Raw genomic sequence first — 18,310 nt, forward strand, 5'->3', positions numbered from 1 at the left:
ATTAAGATGTTACAGGTGTCAAGCTTATGGGCATGTGGCAGCAGTGTGTAGGAGATAGGTTCCTAGGTGTGAGAAGTGTGCAGAAGGGCATGAGACAAAGGAATGTGTAGCATTGGGAAAAGTAGTGGTATGTGTGAATTGTAGGGATGCCTTTGGGGCTGGAGATCAGAAATCTCCCGTGCAAGAGACTCAGGTTGAGGTTTCCAGGGTTAGAGTAGTGCAAAAGTTGTCTTATGCTGAGGCAATGAAGAAAGTAGAGGAAGATGGGTCAAGGGGGAGGGATCCTGAGAGGAGTGGCGTGAGTAGTAGAACTGTACCAGTACAGAGGGTTAGGCCAATTAGGGATATATGTTTCAGTAAGATTGGATTTTTTAGCATGTATAACAATGGTTATCAACTGTACTGCAGGGATGGAACGTAAGCCGCAGAAAATTGAGGTTTTGGTGGCAGCTGCAGAGAGGTATTTGGGTGTGCGAGACTTGACATCAGAAGAGTTACAGGGTGTGTTAAGTGAAGTCCCATCATTTCCGGTTGTTGGCATGAGGTAGGACTAAATATATTTAAATAGGGGAGTAGGGTGGTGTTATATTTATTATTTTTTTTGGTGAGTGAAAGGGTATTTATACATTTTTTTCAAGCAAAGTATAAGTGATTTGTACTCCAGTCTAGTAGGTGGCGGTAATGCAACATATTTGGATGCCAAACGCCGTTAAACCTCATCGAATAAGAACAGCGCGCATACGCTTTTCATTTAGGCACACTCCAATAACAACCAATAACATTTCTCTTCACTGTAAACGGAAGTGAACAGTGACCAAGAACAATTTCCACGTTAGCGTTTTTATTGTTGTTATTTAGACGTTTATTAACGCCATGGAGCACAAAATATTATTATTTTAACTACACAGCATCACATACTTACGCCATGTAGTCTTTAATTCGCGTTGGAGACAAGACTTGGTTGATAGACGTTATAGGTAACGCTAGCTGCTAACAATGGCTAACTGTATGGTTTTTCACACGCAAATAGCCTCCATCATGGAGGTGCTAGCGAATGCAGCCGTGGCAGAGATCTGTAAACTCGTAGATGACGACTATGCAGTGTTTCGTTTGGAAATTTCTGAAAGCCAGAAACAGAACAGGGCATTGCGCAGGAAATTACAGCTACAGGAACTGAAGGTGGCACGGGAGCGCGCCGACAGGACAATGCGAGAGCGCGTCCTCGCTAGTCGTCCCAGTAGTGGCAAGATCCTCGACCAATACAGAGGAATGGCAAGAGGTACTTTTTGCAGAAGGCGGAGGCTGCGCGGCCTGTTGTCGTCATATATACAGTAGCTCAGTGCCCGTTCCCCTCTGTGTCCAGATGTGTTACCCAGAATTAGGTCTTGGTCATGTGTAGGATAGTATGCAATAGTAAACTTAGCTATCTTGCGCAAAGACACAATTTCATATTCTAACCAGGTCTTGATTTACTGTATTTCCTATTCACTCAATGAAAACAATGTGATGCATGGAATATAATACATCAATCAATAAATAGAATATCAAGCAGTTATGAGAAGTGATACCTTATATTCTTGCCAATTCTAGACAGTGTCAACTGTCAATAGTGGGAATATACTGTTGAGCATAGATGGTCGCTAATCAAACCACCTCATCTCCTCAATCACTCTTTCAGGTGGCGGGCATCTCACTGGAGGCCAAATAAATGTTGTGAAGCCAGTGGGACCCAATGCATGGCGAGATGACCAACCAATCACGGTTGATGAGGGGAGTGGAACCTCAACCCAGCACGTTATCATGATAGAGGTTAGTGTAATAGTGTTGCATTAAAAATTACAGTCGTTTTGTAAATCAAATGTGGCCCGTTTGTTTCAGAAAGGCTCCCCTCAGCCTTCACTTCAGATATCTGTCTTAGGGGAGCTTGAAAGACTTCCCTTCAACATTGTTATCCATGGTCCCTCGTTTTGTAGGTTAATAATTTGCTTACAATTTACATTGATATATATATATATATATATCAAATGTATGTGTATCTGAGGTAATTTACTTACCCTATGCCGGTTTTCAACGTATTTGACGACCAAGAAAAAGCACAAAGCCGAAAAATTGAATGTTTATCATTTTCTTAATGTACTGGCTGGCAATGTTCAGTAAAATTGCTCCAGCGTAATCTAATATAAAGCACATCAAATGGACTGTAATTGAAAGGTTTTATCGTCCTGTAAGTCCTCAACTTGAGCAGGCACGCTAACAAGGCTGCTGAGTTGTAGTTCAAATGAGACTTTAATAACTTTTGCGATGTGTCTTACTACTTACAGCCTGAATTGACAATGTATTACATTTAGATTTTGATCTCTACACAATACCCCATAATGTCAACGTGGAATTTTGTTTGTAGAACATTTTAGTAATTAATACAAAATTAAAAGCTGAAATGTATTGAGTAAAGTTTTTGTTATGGCAAGCCTAAATAAGTTCAGGAGTACAAATGTGCTTAACAAGTTGTGTGGACATATTCCGTGTTCAATAATAGAGGTTAACATGGTTTTTGAATAACTAGCCCATTTCTGTTTCCCACACATAAAATTATCTTTAAGGTCCCTCAATCGAGCAGTGATTATCAACCACATATTCAACCACAAAGACCAGGGAGGTTTTTCCATGCCTCGCAAAGAAGTGCACCTTTGAGCATGGTGAAGTAATTAATTAGGCTTTAGATGGTGTATCAATACACCCAGTCACTGCAAAGATACAGCCAACCTTCCTAACTCCATTGCCTGAGAGGAAGGAAACTGGTCAGGGATTTCACCATCAGGCCAATTGTGATTTTTAAAACAGTTAATAGTTTAATGGGTGTGAAAGGAGAAATCTGGGGATGAATCAACAACATTGTAGTTACTCCACAATACTAACGTAAATGACAGAGTTAAAAGAAGGAAGCCTGTACAGAATACAAATATAACAAAACATGCATCCTGTTTGCAGTAAGGCACTACCGCACAGTGCCTTCGGAAAGTATTCAGACCTCTTGACTTTTTCCACATACTGTTAGGTTACAGCTTTATTCAAAAATTGATTAAATTGTCCCCCCCATCAATCTACACACAATACCCCATAATTACAAAGCAGAAACAGGATTTTAGCCATTTTTGCTAATTTATGTATATTTTATAAACTGATCACATTTACTTAAGAATTGAGACCCTTTACTCAGTACTTTGAAGCACCTTTGGCAGTGATTACAGCCTTGAGTCTTCTTGGCTATGACGCTACAAGCTGTAGTGGAAAATGTCGAGGTGTCTATATACTTTCCGAAGGCACTGTATATCTGCAAAGAAATTAACTTTATGTCCTGAATACAAAGCGTTATGTTTGGGGCAAACACTACACATCACTGAGTGTCGTTCTTCATATTTCCAAGCATGGTGTTGGCTGCATCATGATATGGGTATGCTAGTCATCGGCAAGGACTAGGGAGTTTTTTTAGGATAAAAAGTAGCGGTATAGAGCTAAGCACAGGCAAAATCCTAGTGGAAAACCTGGTTCAGTCTGCTTTCCAATAGACAATGGGAGACAAATTCAGCTTTCAGCAGGACAATAACTTAAAACACAAGGCCAAATATACATTGGAGTTGCTTTGCAAGATTACATTGAATGTTCCTGAGTGGCCTAGTTACAGTTTTGACTTAAATCATCTTGAAAATCTATGGCAAGACTTGAAAATGGCTGTCTAACAATGATCAACAACCAACTTGACAGCTTGAAGAATTTAAAAAAGAATAATGTGCAAATATTATACAGTACAATCGAGCTGTGCAAGGCTCTTATACTTACCTAGAAAGACTCACAGCTGTAACCTCTGCCAAAGGGGATTCTAACATGTTTTGACTCATGGGTGTGAATACCTATGCAAATGAGATATTTCTGTATTTCATTTTCAATAAATTTGCTAACATTTCTAAAAATGTGTTTTCACTTTGTCATCATGTTGTATTGTGTATAGATGGGTGAGGAAAAACAATCAATTTATTACATTTGAATTCAGGCTGTAACAACAACGTGGAATAAATGAAGAGGTATACATACAGTGGGGCAAAAAAGTATTTAGTCAGCCACCAATTGTGCAAGTTCTCCCACTTAAAAAGATGAGAGAGGCCTGTAATTCTAATCTTAGGTACACTTCAACTATGACAGACAAAATGAGAAAGAAAATCCAGAAAATTCCATTGTAGGGTTTTTAATGAATTTATTTGCAAATTATGGTGGAAAATAAGTATTTGGTCAATAACAAAAGTTTATCTCAATACTTTGTTATATACCCTTTGTTGGCAATGACAGAGGTCAAATGTTTTCTGTAAGTCTTCACAAGGTTTTCACACACTGTTGCTGGTATTTTGGCCCATTCCTCCATGCAGATCTCCTCTAGAGCAGTGATGTTTTGGGGCTGTTGCTGGGCAACACAGACTTTCAACTCCCTCCAAAGGTTTTCTATGGGATTGAGATCTGGAGACTGGCTAGGCCGCTCCAGGACCTTGAAATGCTTCTTACGAAGCCACTCCTTCGTTGCCCGGGCGGTGTGTTTGGGATCATTGTCATACTGAAAGACCCAGCCATGTTTCATCTTCAATGCCCTTGCTGATTGAAGGAGGTTTTCACTCAAAATCTCACGATACATGGCCCCATTCATTCTTTCCTTTACACGGATCAGTCGTCCTGGTCCCTTTGCAGAAAAACAGCCCCAAAGCATGATTTTTCCACCCCCATGCTTCACAGTAGGTATGGTGTTCTTTGGATGCAACTCAGCATTCTTTGTCCTCCAAACACGACGAGTTGAGTTTAACACCAAAAAGTAATATTTTTGGTTTCATCTGACCATATGACATTCTTCCAATCTTCTTCTGGATCATCCAAATGCTCTCTAGCAAACTTCAGACGGGCCTGGACATGTACTGGCAGGGGGACACGTCTGGCACTGCAGGATTTGAGTCCCTGGCGGCGTAGTGTGTTACTGATGGTAGGTTTTGTTACTTTGTTCCCAGCTCTCTGCAGGTCATTCACTAGGTCCCCCCGTGTGGTTCTGGGATTTTTGCTCACCGTTCTTGTGATGATTTTGACCCCACGGGTTGAGATCTTGCATGGAGCCCCAGGTCGAGGGAGATTATCAGTGGTCTTGTACAGTGCCTTGCGAAAGTATTCGGCCCCCTTGAACTTTGCGACCTTTTGCCACATTTCAGGCTTCAAACATAAATATATAAAACTGTATTTTTTTGTGAGGAATCAACAACAAGTGGGACACAATTATGAAGTGGAACGACATTTATTGGATATTTCAAACTTTTTTAACAAATCAAAAACTGAAAAATTGGGCGTGCAAAATTATTCAGCCCCTTTACTTTCAGTGCAGCAAACTCTCTCCAGAAGTTCAGTGAGGATCTCTGAATGATCCAATGTTGACCTAAATGACTAATGATGATAAATACAATCCACCTGTGTGTAATCAAGTCTCCGTATAAATGCACCTGCACTGTGATAGTCTCAGAGGTCCGTTAAAAGCGCAGAGAGCATCATGAAGAACAAGGAACACACCAGGCAGGTCCAAGATACTGTTGTGAAGAAGTTTAAAGCCGGATTTGGATACAAAAAGATTTCCCAAGCTTTAAACATCCCAAGGAGCACTGTGCAAGCGATAATATTGAAATGGAAGGAGTATCAGACCACTGCAAATCTACCAAGACCTGGACGTCCCTCTAAACTTTCAGCTCATACAAGGAGAAGACTGATCCGAGATGCAGCCAAGAGGCCCATGATCACTCTGGATGAACTGCAGAGATCTACAGCTGAGGTGGGAGACTCTGTCCATAGGACAACAATCAGTCGTATATTGCACAAATCTGGCCTTTATGAAGAGTGGCAAGAAGAAAGCCATTTCTTAAAGATATCCATAAAAAGTGTCGTTTAAAGTTTGCCACAAGCCACCTGGGAGACACACCAAACATGTGGAAGAAGGTGTTCTGGTCAGATGAAACCAAAATTGAACTTTTTGGCAACAATGCAAAACGTTATGTTTGGCGTAAAAGCAACACAGCTCATCACCCTGAACACACCATCCCCACTGTCAAACATGGTGGTGGCAGCATCATGGTTTGGGCCTGCTTTTCTTCAGCAGGGACAGGGAAGATGGTTAAAATTGATGGGAAAATGGATGGAGCCAAATACAGGACCATTCTGGAAGAAAACCTGATGGAGTCTGCAAAAGACCTGAGCCTGGGACGGAGATTTGTCTTCCAACAAGACAATGATCCAAAACATAAAGCAAAATCTACAATGGAATGGTTCAAAAATAAACATATCCAGGTGTTAGAATGGCCAAGTCAAAGTCCAGACCTGAATCCAATCGAGAATCTGTGGAAAGAACTGAAAACTGCTGTTCACAAATGCTCTCCATCCAACCTCACTGAGCTCGAGCTGTTTTGCAAGGAGGAATGGGAAAAAATGTCAGTCTCTCGATGTGCAAAACTGATAGAGACATACCCCAAGCGACTTACAGCTGTAATCGCAGCAAAAGGTGGCGCTACAAAGTATTAAATTAAGGGGGCTGAATAATTTTGCACGCCCAATTTTTCAGTTTTTGATTTGTTAAAAAAGTTAGAAATTTCCAATAAATGTTGTTCCACTTCATGATTGTGTCCCACTTGTTGTTGATTCTTCACAAAAAAATACAGTTTTATATCTTTATGTTTGAAGTCTGAAATGTGGCAAAAGGTCGCAAAGTTCAAGGGGGCCGAATACTTTCGCAAGGCACTGTATGTCTTCCATTTCCTAATAATTGCTCCCACGGTTGATTTCTTCAAATCAAGCTGCTTACCTATTGCAGATTGTCTTCCCAGCCTGGTGCAGGTCTACAATGTTGTTTCTGGTGTCCTTTGACAGCTCTTTGGTCTTGGTCATAGTGGAGTTTGGAGTGTGACTGTTTGAGGTTGTGGACAGGTGTCTTTTATACTGATAACAAGTTCAAACAGGTGCCATTAATACAGGTAACGAGTGGAGGACAGAGGAGCCTCTTAAAGAAGAAGTTACAGTTCTGTGAGAGCCAGAAATCTTGCTTGTTTGTAGGTGACCACATACATATTTTCCACCATAATTTGCAAATAAATTCATTAAAAATCCTACAATGTGATTTTCTGGATTTTTTTCTTCTCATTTTGTCTATCATAGTTGAAGTGTACCTATGATGAAAATCACAGGCCTCTCATCTTTTTAAGTGGGAGAACTTGCAACATTTTTGGCTGGCTAAATACTTTTTTGCCCCACACTATCTTATTTGACCATGTTCTCATGAATTTGATTATATAAGCGTGAAGCCCATTAAAAAACACATACTTCTTGTGTCAGGATGCAGATGCTGCAGGTCCTGGGGTCAAGCTGGAGAGGTCTGAAGGAGAGGAGGACCCGCGGCACAGCAGAGACATCCAGACTGGAGCAGCGGCTGGAGTGGCGCCCCCTGTAGCCATGGAGGACACCACCACTGCCCCAGCGCAGCCCAGGACCCGATGCAGCATCACGGAGGTCAGTGGAACGCTGAACGCCGGCCTCAAGTCAGAGACAGACACCGAGACTTTAATGGGGCTCGGGCAACTGGGCTGTCCTCCTGCTCCCCGCTCAGAGTATTTACTTTATGGTAGCCCAAGGACGGTTCTATCCCATCAGGACACAGGTGATGCGTTACAGGCTGGCAATGATCCGTCCTGTTCATATGCGACAGAGATGATACCTGGTGACATGCCTGTGGGCTTAGATACACAGACTAATCCAATGAGAGGGGAAATGGACCGGTACAGTGGTAGTGTCTACTCTGAAGGGTCCCTCGATAAGAAAGGGGAGGTTATAGTCATAGATGAGGTGACTGTAAAAGTGGAGGGTGGTGCACCTCTGACATGGAATGCAGACGAGACTCATTTAAGAGAAGGACACTCGCAAGGCAACACCAGTGACTTCTTAGACTATAGTGAAAGCATAGAAAAAAATCTAAATGTTGTGACCCACTCCCCTTTACTCACTTTCAGGGATTGCGACCCAGTGTCCACGTCGATGGCACCTTCCGATTCACACGGTCGCGTCCTTTTTGATCAGGCATTGAACTCAAACAAAAGGGCTAGAGCTCAGGCTCAGGGAGGGGGCACCACATCGGGCAATAGTAAAGAGAAACGGTTCCTCTGCATGTTCTGTAACAAAGGCTTCAGCTGCCCCCAGAAGGTGGAGATTCACCAGAGGGTCCACACGGGGGAGAAACCCTTCAGCTGTACCCAGTGTCACATGCGCTTCGCCCAGGCTTGCACCCTGAAGAGGCACCAAAGGGTCCACACGGGGGAAAAACCCTACAGCTGTACCCAGTGTCACATGCGCTTCGCCCAGGCTGGTAACCTGAAGATGCACCTGAAGGTCCACACAGGAGAAAGGTCTTCTGACATGTAGATCAAATCCTGCATTAAAGACAAAGGTTAATTGTCATTGTTGTCAGCATAAAAGATCCACAGAAGCATTTGGAATACCGAGAGTAACAGATTTCAGTGTTGAATATTCCTGGGTAGAATATTGCATCCAGACATTGTGTGATATTTTAGCCTAAAAATCTGTTACCATATTGTGTTTGTACTTTGTAAGCTATATGATGGTCACGAATGCCTATTTCATTACTTCCATTCAAAAGAAAATGAATGCAATTCGTCAAGTTCATGCAGATTTTTTGTTGAGACGTGTATGTGTGGTTTTCATATGGTGTATTTAACACTTGTTTGTTTAATAAACACAAAATGGGACTTTTCATTCTAACACTTCCATTGAGACTCTCTTCAGTATACATCACATCTGATCTCACCCTATTCTGCATAAACCCAACAGCACTTTATAACTAATATACTCTTACTAAATACACCTAAAGCTTGCCTCATAATATGAAGTAAAATGTTAATGTTTCAAACAGCATAATGCCTCCAGCTCACATTGCAAGTGGTGTGTGATGCGCTGAGGGGCGAATGGGAAGCTCGCTTCAATTACCAGTTGAGAATTTAAAACAGTAGCTCTTTTTAATAGTGACTTCAAAACTGTTTTAACGCGCTCATGTGCGGTGCACTTTTGATGACTTGTGTTGTCCCGCTAATTGCATTATGGAACGACAATTTGCACACTGCCTTGTGTACATTGCTGTGCTTATAATGTGAAGAAATAATAGTTTATCAACATTTTAAGGTAAACGTTCTGATCTGTTGTATCGGCCTCATTGCGATTGAATGTTTTTCTTATGTAGCCTAGGCCTACTGGTTGTATGAATTTGGGATCTTTCGTCCTACAACTGTCCCAGAGTCTGTTTGGAATAGGCTATTTCTTTCTCGCATAGAACGACAAGCTGACCAATAGAACAGGTACACTTTTCTACTGTGGGGTGTAGTCTTGACATAGGCTAGTGATTCTGCTGTTGGTTACTCATCTTGTTGGCTGAAAGAAAAGTACATGTGGACAGTTATTCTAACATCTTCAAAGTGCGCATCGGAATTCGGTAAGAAGGACGTTCTATTGAGATGAATTACCATAGTCTAAATGTGATTTCTGTCATTCTGAGCACTGTGGGTGGACGGCCTAATCAGGTTACGCACCCAATGCATATGGGTCTGGTACATTTCTCAAATGTCACATAAATGAAAATGCTTCCAGAAATGTCCTGTGTGTATGTAACCTGAGGGTATCACCTGTCTCTTCCAGGAGGAGGGTCCAGAGATGGTGCTGGTGAAGGAGGAGGGGTGTGAGGAGAGTCTGGGGAACCCTGAGGGAACCATGGTCATGGAGGACAACCAGACTACACCCTCTCCTGAACCCACGGAGGAATCAGCTGAGCAGCACAGGACCACTTACAGTCTCACTGAGGTGAGCCCAATGTAAACTAGAGTCTGAATGGTATTAGGTCAGGGCCTGAATCCACAAAGCTTCTCAGTGTGAGTGCTAATCTGCATCAGTTTTGCCTTTTGGATTATAATGAATAAGATTATATGTACAGATCCTAGATCAGCACTTTTTGTCTTAAGTGTGGGACCATGTCTTTTGAATTATCAAATCATTAAAGACTGTCAAGTAATCAAATCAACTAACATTTTTGCATAGTACTCATAGCAATCCCTCATTTCCCAATCAGAAGATGCTCATATCAGATTTCTTGATCCAACACAATGTTTTTCTGTACCTCTTACAGTCAGTAGACATGGAGGATGGGAAGCCTGATCTGATGCTGGTCAAAGAGGAGACAACAGAAGATGGACCAGAGAGCACTGACCTGCTGAGTGGACTAAAGATGGGGGAGCAAGGTAAGGGAGAAATACATATTTTATTCAAATTTTTTATTTTACCTTTATTTAACTGGGCAAGTCAGTTAAGAACAAATTCTTATTTTCAATGACGGCCTAGGAACAGTGGGTTAACTGCCTGTTCAGGGGCATACGGTAATAGCTCTTCAATGGGAATAGTGATGCTTCTGGCTATTAGGTCGTTCCACCAATTAGGTGGCTTTTGAGTAGTGTAACTTGGTGTAAAAAATAATGAGCACATATTCAATTAAATAAAAAACACTAAACCCCTAAAATAAAGCATCTTAATTGAATTTTAAACCCCAAATCTATTTTGCATGAAGAAACAACCTGTCATTCATCACAAACTTTGTGAATATCTGGGTTATCCCTGTTGACAATGCAGAAAGACTGCATTTAATCAGTGGACACCACTCGTTTTTATTACAACACACCTGTCATACTTGTTTTCTTTACTAAAGTATAGGTTTATTATTATTATTGCTAAAGGTACTGCATAAGTGTAAACATACATTTTTCAGCAAGAGATAGCACTTGTATAGCCTAAGAAAGTAGCAGAAATGTGCAGAAAGTAGTTTTGAATGCATTTTATTGAAGGGAAACAACACGTCTTGAACCTTTTTGGCAACATAGTGATATATTCTTATTTACTGTACAATGAGGAATTCAGCTACAAAATACTAGCCTTCTCCCATTTTTTTACTATTGCCCCCACCCACAAGGTGTATAAACAACAACAATAAATAAGAATAAAATAAGAGAATAGATACAAAAACGTGAAGAACATAAATCAATCAACTCTAATTATCACAGTATGCAAGTGTGTGTGCATGGACTTTGCAGATGTATTTCTCACATGTGCAGCACATAGTATTTGTTTTACAGTCCTTCTTTGGGGCAGAATTGGCATCTCCTCCTCTTGCCTGCCCCAGCTGCAGCCTCAGGCTCAGCCTCATTCAGCCCCCTGAACAGCTTTCACAAGCGCTGCAGAGCCTGGTGTGGGGGGAGGCGCTCCCTTCTTTGAATGTGTGGAGTTACAAGTGCCTTTTCCAGCTGCTCCCTCCTCTTGTTCTGCTTATTAGGCATCCAGATAGGGTTGATCTTGCTCCATATCACGAAGGCATTGTATGAGGACACATCAATGATATTATGGAAGATGACCAGGAGTCAGCGGGCAGTCATACTCCTGCAGCTTTAAGTTCTAATCACCTTGTCCAGGTTGTCCACGCCTCCTTTGTGGGGGTTGTAGTCCAGGATGATGGCTGGTTCCTGTCCTCACGATTACTGATCTCAGCTGTTTTGTGCAGTGTGCTCAGGAGTGCCACATTCTTGTTCCTCTTTGGGAGATAAGAAACTAGAGTGGTGATGGGGGTGAAGGCAAACTTTGACGAGAAGGCCTCTCTCCCCCTTGTTGTGAGGATTGCAGGGGTGGAGCTCAGGCTTGTTCTTTCTAACTGTGCCAACCATGGTGATCTTCCTCTTCAGGAGCTGCTGGCTGAGTTCAATCAGTAGCACACATAATCTCAATTTCTCATTGTGTGTGTCTGTGATTTTTCTGGTGTGTAAATGGTTTTATAACTTGCCAGGTCAAAAATGATCCTAAGACAATCTTTGTACCCTAGTGGTGTACAGCTTTCATGGAAATATGAACAAAGGCGATGTTTCACTTTTTCTAATGTTGGGGTCACTCTAGGAAAAGTAATACAATTTCAAGTTGGTTTTCTCTGCATCTAAGACAAGGGTTAAATAAAATAAAAAAGGATATTAAGTGCCAAATAAAGTAACAGGGTTGATAAATTCATCTTAAAACAGCCATGAATCCTCTTGCGACAGGGAATGGTTGCCTAAAATCAGACGGTTACCATGGTTACTCCATGGATATATGTCTTAAAGAAATAGTCTCTACAAGGCAGAATGTTGAATCAAATTATATTTACACTTACTTTACCGGTTGTTCATGCTGCTGGTCCTTTTGGGAGTAGGAGGTGGAGATAAGGTATCCAAAAGGATGTGTTGTTTACCCAACTTTTTGTGGTGCTGGTAGGTTCTCTCGCTTGTATTTTCAATCAGTTAACACATTGCACGTGATGCACAATATGTAGACAATAGCCGAATGTAACCGAATGTAGTCGACCGAAGCATGTTTTATCGCAATCAGCTGGTAGTGTTTGCCGTTAGGTTAGGCTCGGGCACGTTGTGCAAGTGTTTGTCACCTGCAAATTGCATCAGTATTGAAAATAAAAAACGGAAATACAAACAATATACATTCCTACCTGCGAAAGGACCAACCACACAGACAACCGGTAAAGTATAATTTTATTCAGCTTTATGGCTTGTAGAGGTCTTGAGAGGAAACTTTCCTGATCCAAATGCTCATTTCTGCCCGACGTGGTTCTTCAACCTAGGGGAATGGACGCTTGTTGTGTACAGCAGGAAGGGGAAATTAAATGCAAGCTTTAAAAAAAAAAAAACAGTCTAGAAATGTTCTGTCTATCTATAGGTGTTAGGAGAAATATACATTCTCATGGTTCATAAGCTGAACTTCAATTAGAATTCTCGGTCTGTGATCCAGAAGTTGTAAGGTTCTGGTTGAAATGAAACAGATAGAGACTAGTCCACAATAGTCAGTTACGTTTATTCTTGAGAGCTCTGGTCATAATCCCATGTACATTCGTTTATATATCACACATAGCGTCCTAAATGTCCCTCCTCCTCTCTGACAATGACAAAGCTGCTTTTCAATTCCATTCCAACACATACATATTGCTTATCATATGCTACCACATGTTACACAATCTACTGCAAGCCCAACGGTTTCTCCCCTCCCTGGATGGGGACGAGACATCTTTCCTGTTGTTAGTTTCCCTGTGGTCACAAGTTGTCTGTCCACAAGTTGTCTGTTAACACTTCTTCTTTGGCTATGTACAAAGATTCTTCATCAGACAGGATAGAATTCAATTAGTTACAGTTCTACGTTAAATGTATACATCATTTAGTCATTATTCATAAAAATCCCATAACAATAGGTAACAGGGTTTACATGTTATGCTCGACCCGCTCAGAGTATAAAGAGAATAACCAGCTCAACTGATTTTACACTATGATTTCACGACGAGATGTTCAATGTCTTTTGAAAATAATATTTATTTACATTAAAATTAAGGTAAAAATCACATGAAACAAATAATCTTCAGTAATTACTTTGTCAAAGCAAAACAATAACGAGGGCTTAATGAGGGTGAAAACTTATAGAAATGTGGGTTAAAATGTACAAAGGGAAATGTCAAAATGCTGAATTTTGACACAGGCTATAAATGTATTTATTCATATAAGCAAATCTGATTTTTTTTGTGCTCTATATTAAAGGGCACTTTAATATTAGTGAATAATTTCTATCTAAAAGATCAATGAGATGCATTTTTTTTTAAATTACTGTGTGATGACCCTTATTCTTTCTTTTAAAAAAAATTCATTCCATAAGATGAAATTAATAAAATTTACACTACCGGTGAAAAGTTTTTGAACACTTACTCATTCGGCGGCAGGGTAAAGGTAAATTAAAAATAAAAATTCCAGGGTGTTTCTTTATTTTTACTATTTTCTACATTGTAGAATAATAGTGAAGACATCAAAACTATGAAATAACACATATGGAATCATGTAGCAACCACAAAATCTAAATATATTTTATATTTGAGATTATTCAAATAGCTACCCTTTTCCTTGATGACCGCTTTGCACACTCTTGGAATTCTCTCAACCAGCTTCATTTAAATTAACAGGTGTGCCTTGTTAAAAGTTAATTTGTGGAATTTCTTTCCTTAATGCGTTTGAGCCAATCATTTGTGTTGTGACAAGGTAGGGGGGTATACAGCAGATAGCCCTATTTGGTTAAAGACCAAGTCCATATTATGGCACGAACAGCTCAAATAAGCAAAGAGAAACGACAGTCCATCATTACTTTAAGACAAAGGTCAGTCAATGCGAAAAATTTCAAGAACTTTTAGTAAAAACGTTTCTTCAAGTGCAGTTGCAAAAACCATTGAGCTATGATGAAACTGGCTTTCATGAGGACCGCCACAGGAATAGAAGACCCAGAGTCTCCTCTGCAGCAGAGGATAAGTTCATTAGAGTTAACAGCCTCAGAAATTGCAGCCCAAATAAATGCTTCAGAGTTCAAGTAACAGACACATCTCAACCTCAACTGTTCAGAGGAGACTGCGTGAATCAGGCCTTCATTGTTGAATTGCTGTATAGAAACCTCTACTAAAGGACACCAATAAGAAGAAAAGACTTGCCTGGGCCAAGGAACACGAGCAATGGACATTAGACCGGTGGAAATCTTTGCTTTGGTCTGATAAGTCAAAATGTTTGATTTTTAGTTCCAACCGCTGTATCTTTCTGTGAAACGCAGAGTAGGTGAACGCATGATCTCAGCATGTGTGGTTCTCAGCATGGAGGAGGAGGTGTGATGGTGCTTTGCTGGTGACACTGATTTATTTAGAATTCAAGGCACACTTAACCAGCATGGGTACCAAAGCATTCTGCAGCAATACGCCATCCCATCTGGTTTGCGCTTAGTGGGACTATCATTTGTTTTTCAACAGGACAATGACCCAAAACACACCTCCAGGCTGTATAAGGGTTATTTGACAAAGATGGAAAGTTATTGAGTGCTGCATCAGATGACCTGACCTCCGCAATCACCCACCTCAACCCAATTGAGATGGTTTGGGATGAGTTGTACCGTAGAGTGAAGGAAAAGCAGCCAACAAGTGCTCAGCATATGTGGGAACTCCTTCAAGACTGTTGGAAAAGCATTCCAGGTGAAGCTGGTTGAGGGACTGCCAAGAGTGTGCAATGCTGTCATTAAGGCAAAGGGTGGCTATTTGAAGAATCTCAAATATAAAATATATTTTGATTTGTTAAACACTTTTTTGTTTACTACTTGATTCCATATGTGTTATTTCATAGTTTAGATGTCTTCACTATTTTTCTACAATGTAGAAAATAGTTTAAAAAAACACACATTACAATGTATGAACTAGACCAGGTAATTTACTTATTTTTCTTCTCCATATGTAGAGTTTTCTCTGCCATGTTTAGAAGTCTATTTTGTAACCCCTTCCTGCAGGTGATTGGCTGGAGGATAACAGAGGAGACTGGGCGGCCATCTTGGATTCCCAGGCCCAAACGGGTGCAGCCAAGGGCCCGGGGGATGACATCACTGAGCAGGCCAGGACTAGAGATGACATAGTAGAGGTCAGTGGATGGGACAGCATCCTCAACTCTGGCCTGGGGAACAACACTGTTAACCAGAAACAGAGAGTTGAACACAAAACAACTGAACCTAGTCTCCATGACAACAGACTGATTGAGACAAGGGTGAGGCGTAGACTTGGTCTGCGGGGACAGGGAGGTGTCCGTATGCGGCGGGAGAGAACAGACACAGACTCTAGCGATGCTCCATCCTGCTCCTATAGTCATGATTCAGAGACATTGGTGGCACCTCAGGTTAACCCCCTAACAGGTGCTGCCTTCAGCCTGCCTTCTATAGGATCTATAAACTGGAACATGGACCCTGCGACAACACAGACACTCCCAGGCCTTCATGCTCCTCACACTCTCCTAATGTTAAACCAGACCTCAGAAAATGCCAGTGCCTCAACACTAAATGGCTACACTAGCCCATTGACAAATGAGAGTAGTAGAGATGGAATCAGTAAAGGTGGCAGCGCCAAAGAGAAGCGATTCCCGTGTTCGTTCTGTGGGAAAGCGTTCAGTTTCCCTAAACAGGTGGAGATCCACCAGAGGATGCACACGGGGGAGAAACCATTCGGCTGCCACCTATGCCGGGCCAATTTCTCTCACTCGTCCAGCCTGAAGAGGCACCAGAGGGTCCACACAGGGGAGAAACCCTACAATTGTCCCCAGTGTGAGAAGAGGTTCTCCCACCAGCACCAGCTGAAGATGCACCTGAAGATCCACACGGGAGAGAGGCCGTTCGCCTGTACACATTGTGGGAAGAGGTTCTCAGAGAGAAGCTACCTGAGGATACACCAGCAGAAAATGCACACGGCCCATGTAATGTAGAACTAGTTAGTTTGTTTGTCGTCAATTTAGTTGATTTTGGATGTATAGGGAACTTCAACTGGATGAAGTGAACTGGGGAAAGAATTAGTATGATAAAATGCTTCACTGATTAAGAGTGATAAGTATGTCCCTTTTTAAGTTGATGCTGGTGTTTATAGTGACATGAGGATAGTGCCTTAATTCATGTTTACTTGATATAAAGTAGTAAAGATGTGTGTAATGTTGAATTTTATCCAAAGTATTCTAAAATTAATTTCATCAAAGCGAGGGTAAAGTGTTAGCATAGTGAGAACAGTTATTCTACTTGTCACGTATCGTTTTGTGCAATAAAAGTAATGTACTTCAAAGTTGTGAGTGTTGTTGAAATTAAATACAAAATTGACTCTGTGCTGACTTGGTTATTTTTGTATCATTGCAGGGACTGAGTTTCCCTCATCTCAGTCAAACCTAAACATTATACTTAGTTCTTGAATCAACACATATGGACATTTTTTATAATGAACTCCAATATTGTTGGGTACTTGAATCAGTGTAAGAGATGGGCTTGACTGTGGTTAACATTTTATAATGCCATGTTTCTTATATAAACCTTTATGTATTTCTGTTCAATTTGGGCAATTCCACTTCAATGTTTTTTGTTTTGTAACATCTTGATTTCAAAGTTGAACAAACACACAACTCTATGCATAAGGACTCATTTGAACAATTTCCACAGAATATTTTACAGAAACACAACTGTTTGGTAACACAATTTCAGAAGGGAGAACTGACCAAATTTCAACTAGTTTTCCACATCCATGGACGTCCGGTTTCGCTTGGTGCTCACTGGGTGGGGATGCTTGTAAAGTCTTACAGACTTAACCAAGAAGACTCAGCTGTAATTGCTGCCAAAGGTGTTCATAACATGCATTGACTCAGGGGAGCAAATACATCTCTAATCAAGGTACAGTACCACCTACTCATTCAAGGGTTTTTCTTTGTCTTCTGTACAACCCCCCCCCACAAATGATTGGCTCAAATGCATTAAGAAGGAAAGAAATTCCACAAATGAACTTTTAACAAGGTACACCTGTTAATTGAAATTAATTCCAGGTGGCTACATCATGAAGCTTGTTGAGAGGATGCCAAGTGTGCAAAGCTGTCATCAAGGCAAAGGGTGGCTACTTTGAAGAATCTCAAATATAAAATATATTTTGATTTGTTTAATACTTTTTTGGTTACTACACAATTCCATATGTCTTATTTCATAGTGTTGATGTCTTCACTATTATTCTACAATGTAGAAAAATAGTAAAAATAAAGAAAAACCCTTGAATGAGTTTGTCAGCGTCCGTCCTAACGCTCAGCCTCCTACGTTGTGACAAAATGACACCGGAGGGGATAGAATCAGGAGCCAAGGGGTAGTCATTCAGAAATCATGTCAACCCCTATTTCACACAGTAAATCCATGTAACTTATGTGATTTGTAAAGCCAAATTTTACTCCTAATTTTACTCCTAAACTAACTAACTTGCCTTAACAAAAGGGGTGAATACTTATGAATTTGTAAGCATTGGTAAAATGTTATTTTCATTTTGACATTATGGAGTATTTTGTGTAGATTAATGACACAATAAGAAAATTAGCTGTTTTTCAAAGATAATTTGTAAAAATCCAAATAACTTCACAGATCTTCATTGTAAAGGGTTTAAACACTGTTTCCCATGCTTGTTCAATGAACCATAAACAATGAATGAACATGCACCTGCGGAACAGTCATTGAGACACTAACAGCTTACAGACGGTAGGCAATTAAGGTCACAGTTGTGAAAACTTAGGACACTAAAGAGACCTTTCTACTGACTGAAAAACACCAAAAGAAA

General features: G+C 40.8%; 1 protein-coding gene across 1 annotated transcript; it reads left to right on the top strand.

The window, feature by feature from the left end:
- The first annotated feature begins 770 nt into the window (after positions 1-770).
- On the top strand, positions 771-16,834 carry LOC139374774 (uncharacterized). Its single transcript, XM_071115909.1, has 6 exons — positions 771-1,279; positions 1,679-1,809; positions 7,396-7,569; positions 9,760-9,921; positions 10,244-10,355; positions 15,490-16,834. The coding sequence occupies exons 1-6, from the start codon at positions 997-999 to the stop codon at positions 16,446-16,448; spliced, it is 1,821 nt and encodes a 606-aa protein (XP_070972010.1). The 5' UTR covers positions 771-996; the 3' UTR covers positions 16,449-16,834.
- The last annotated feature ends 1,476 nt before the right edge of the window (positions 16,835-18,310 follow it).

The sequence above is a fragment of the Oncorhynchus clarkii genome, chromosome 19 (genome assembly GCF_045791955.1).
Source record: "Oncorhynchus clarkii lewisi isolate Uvic-CL-2024 chromosome 19, UVic_Ocla_1.0, whole genome shotgun sequence".
Classification (NCBI taxonomy): Eukaryota; Metazoa; Chordata; class Actinopteri; order Salmoniformes; family Salmonidae; genus Oncorhynchus; species Oncorhynchus clarkii.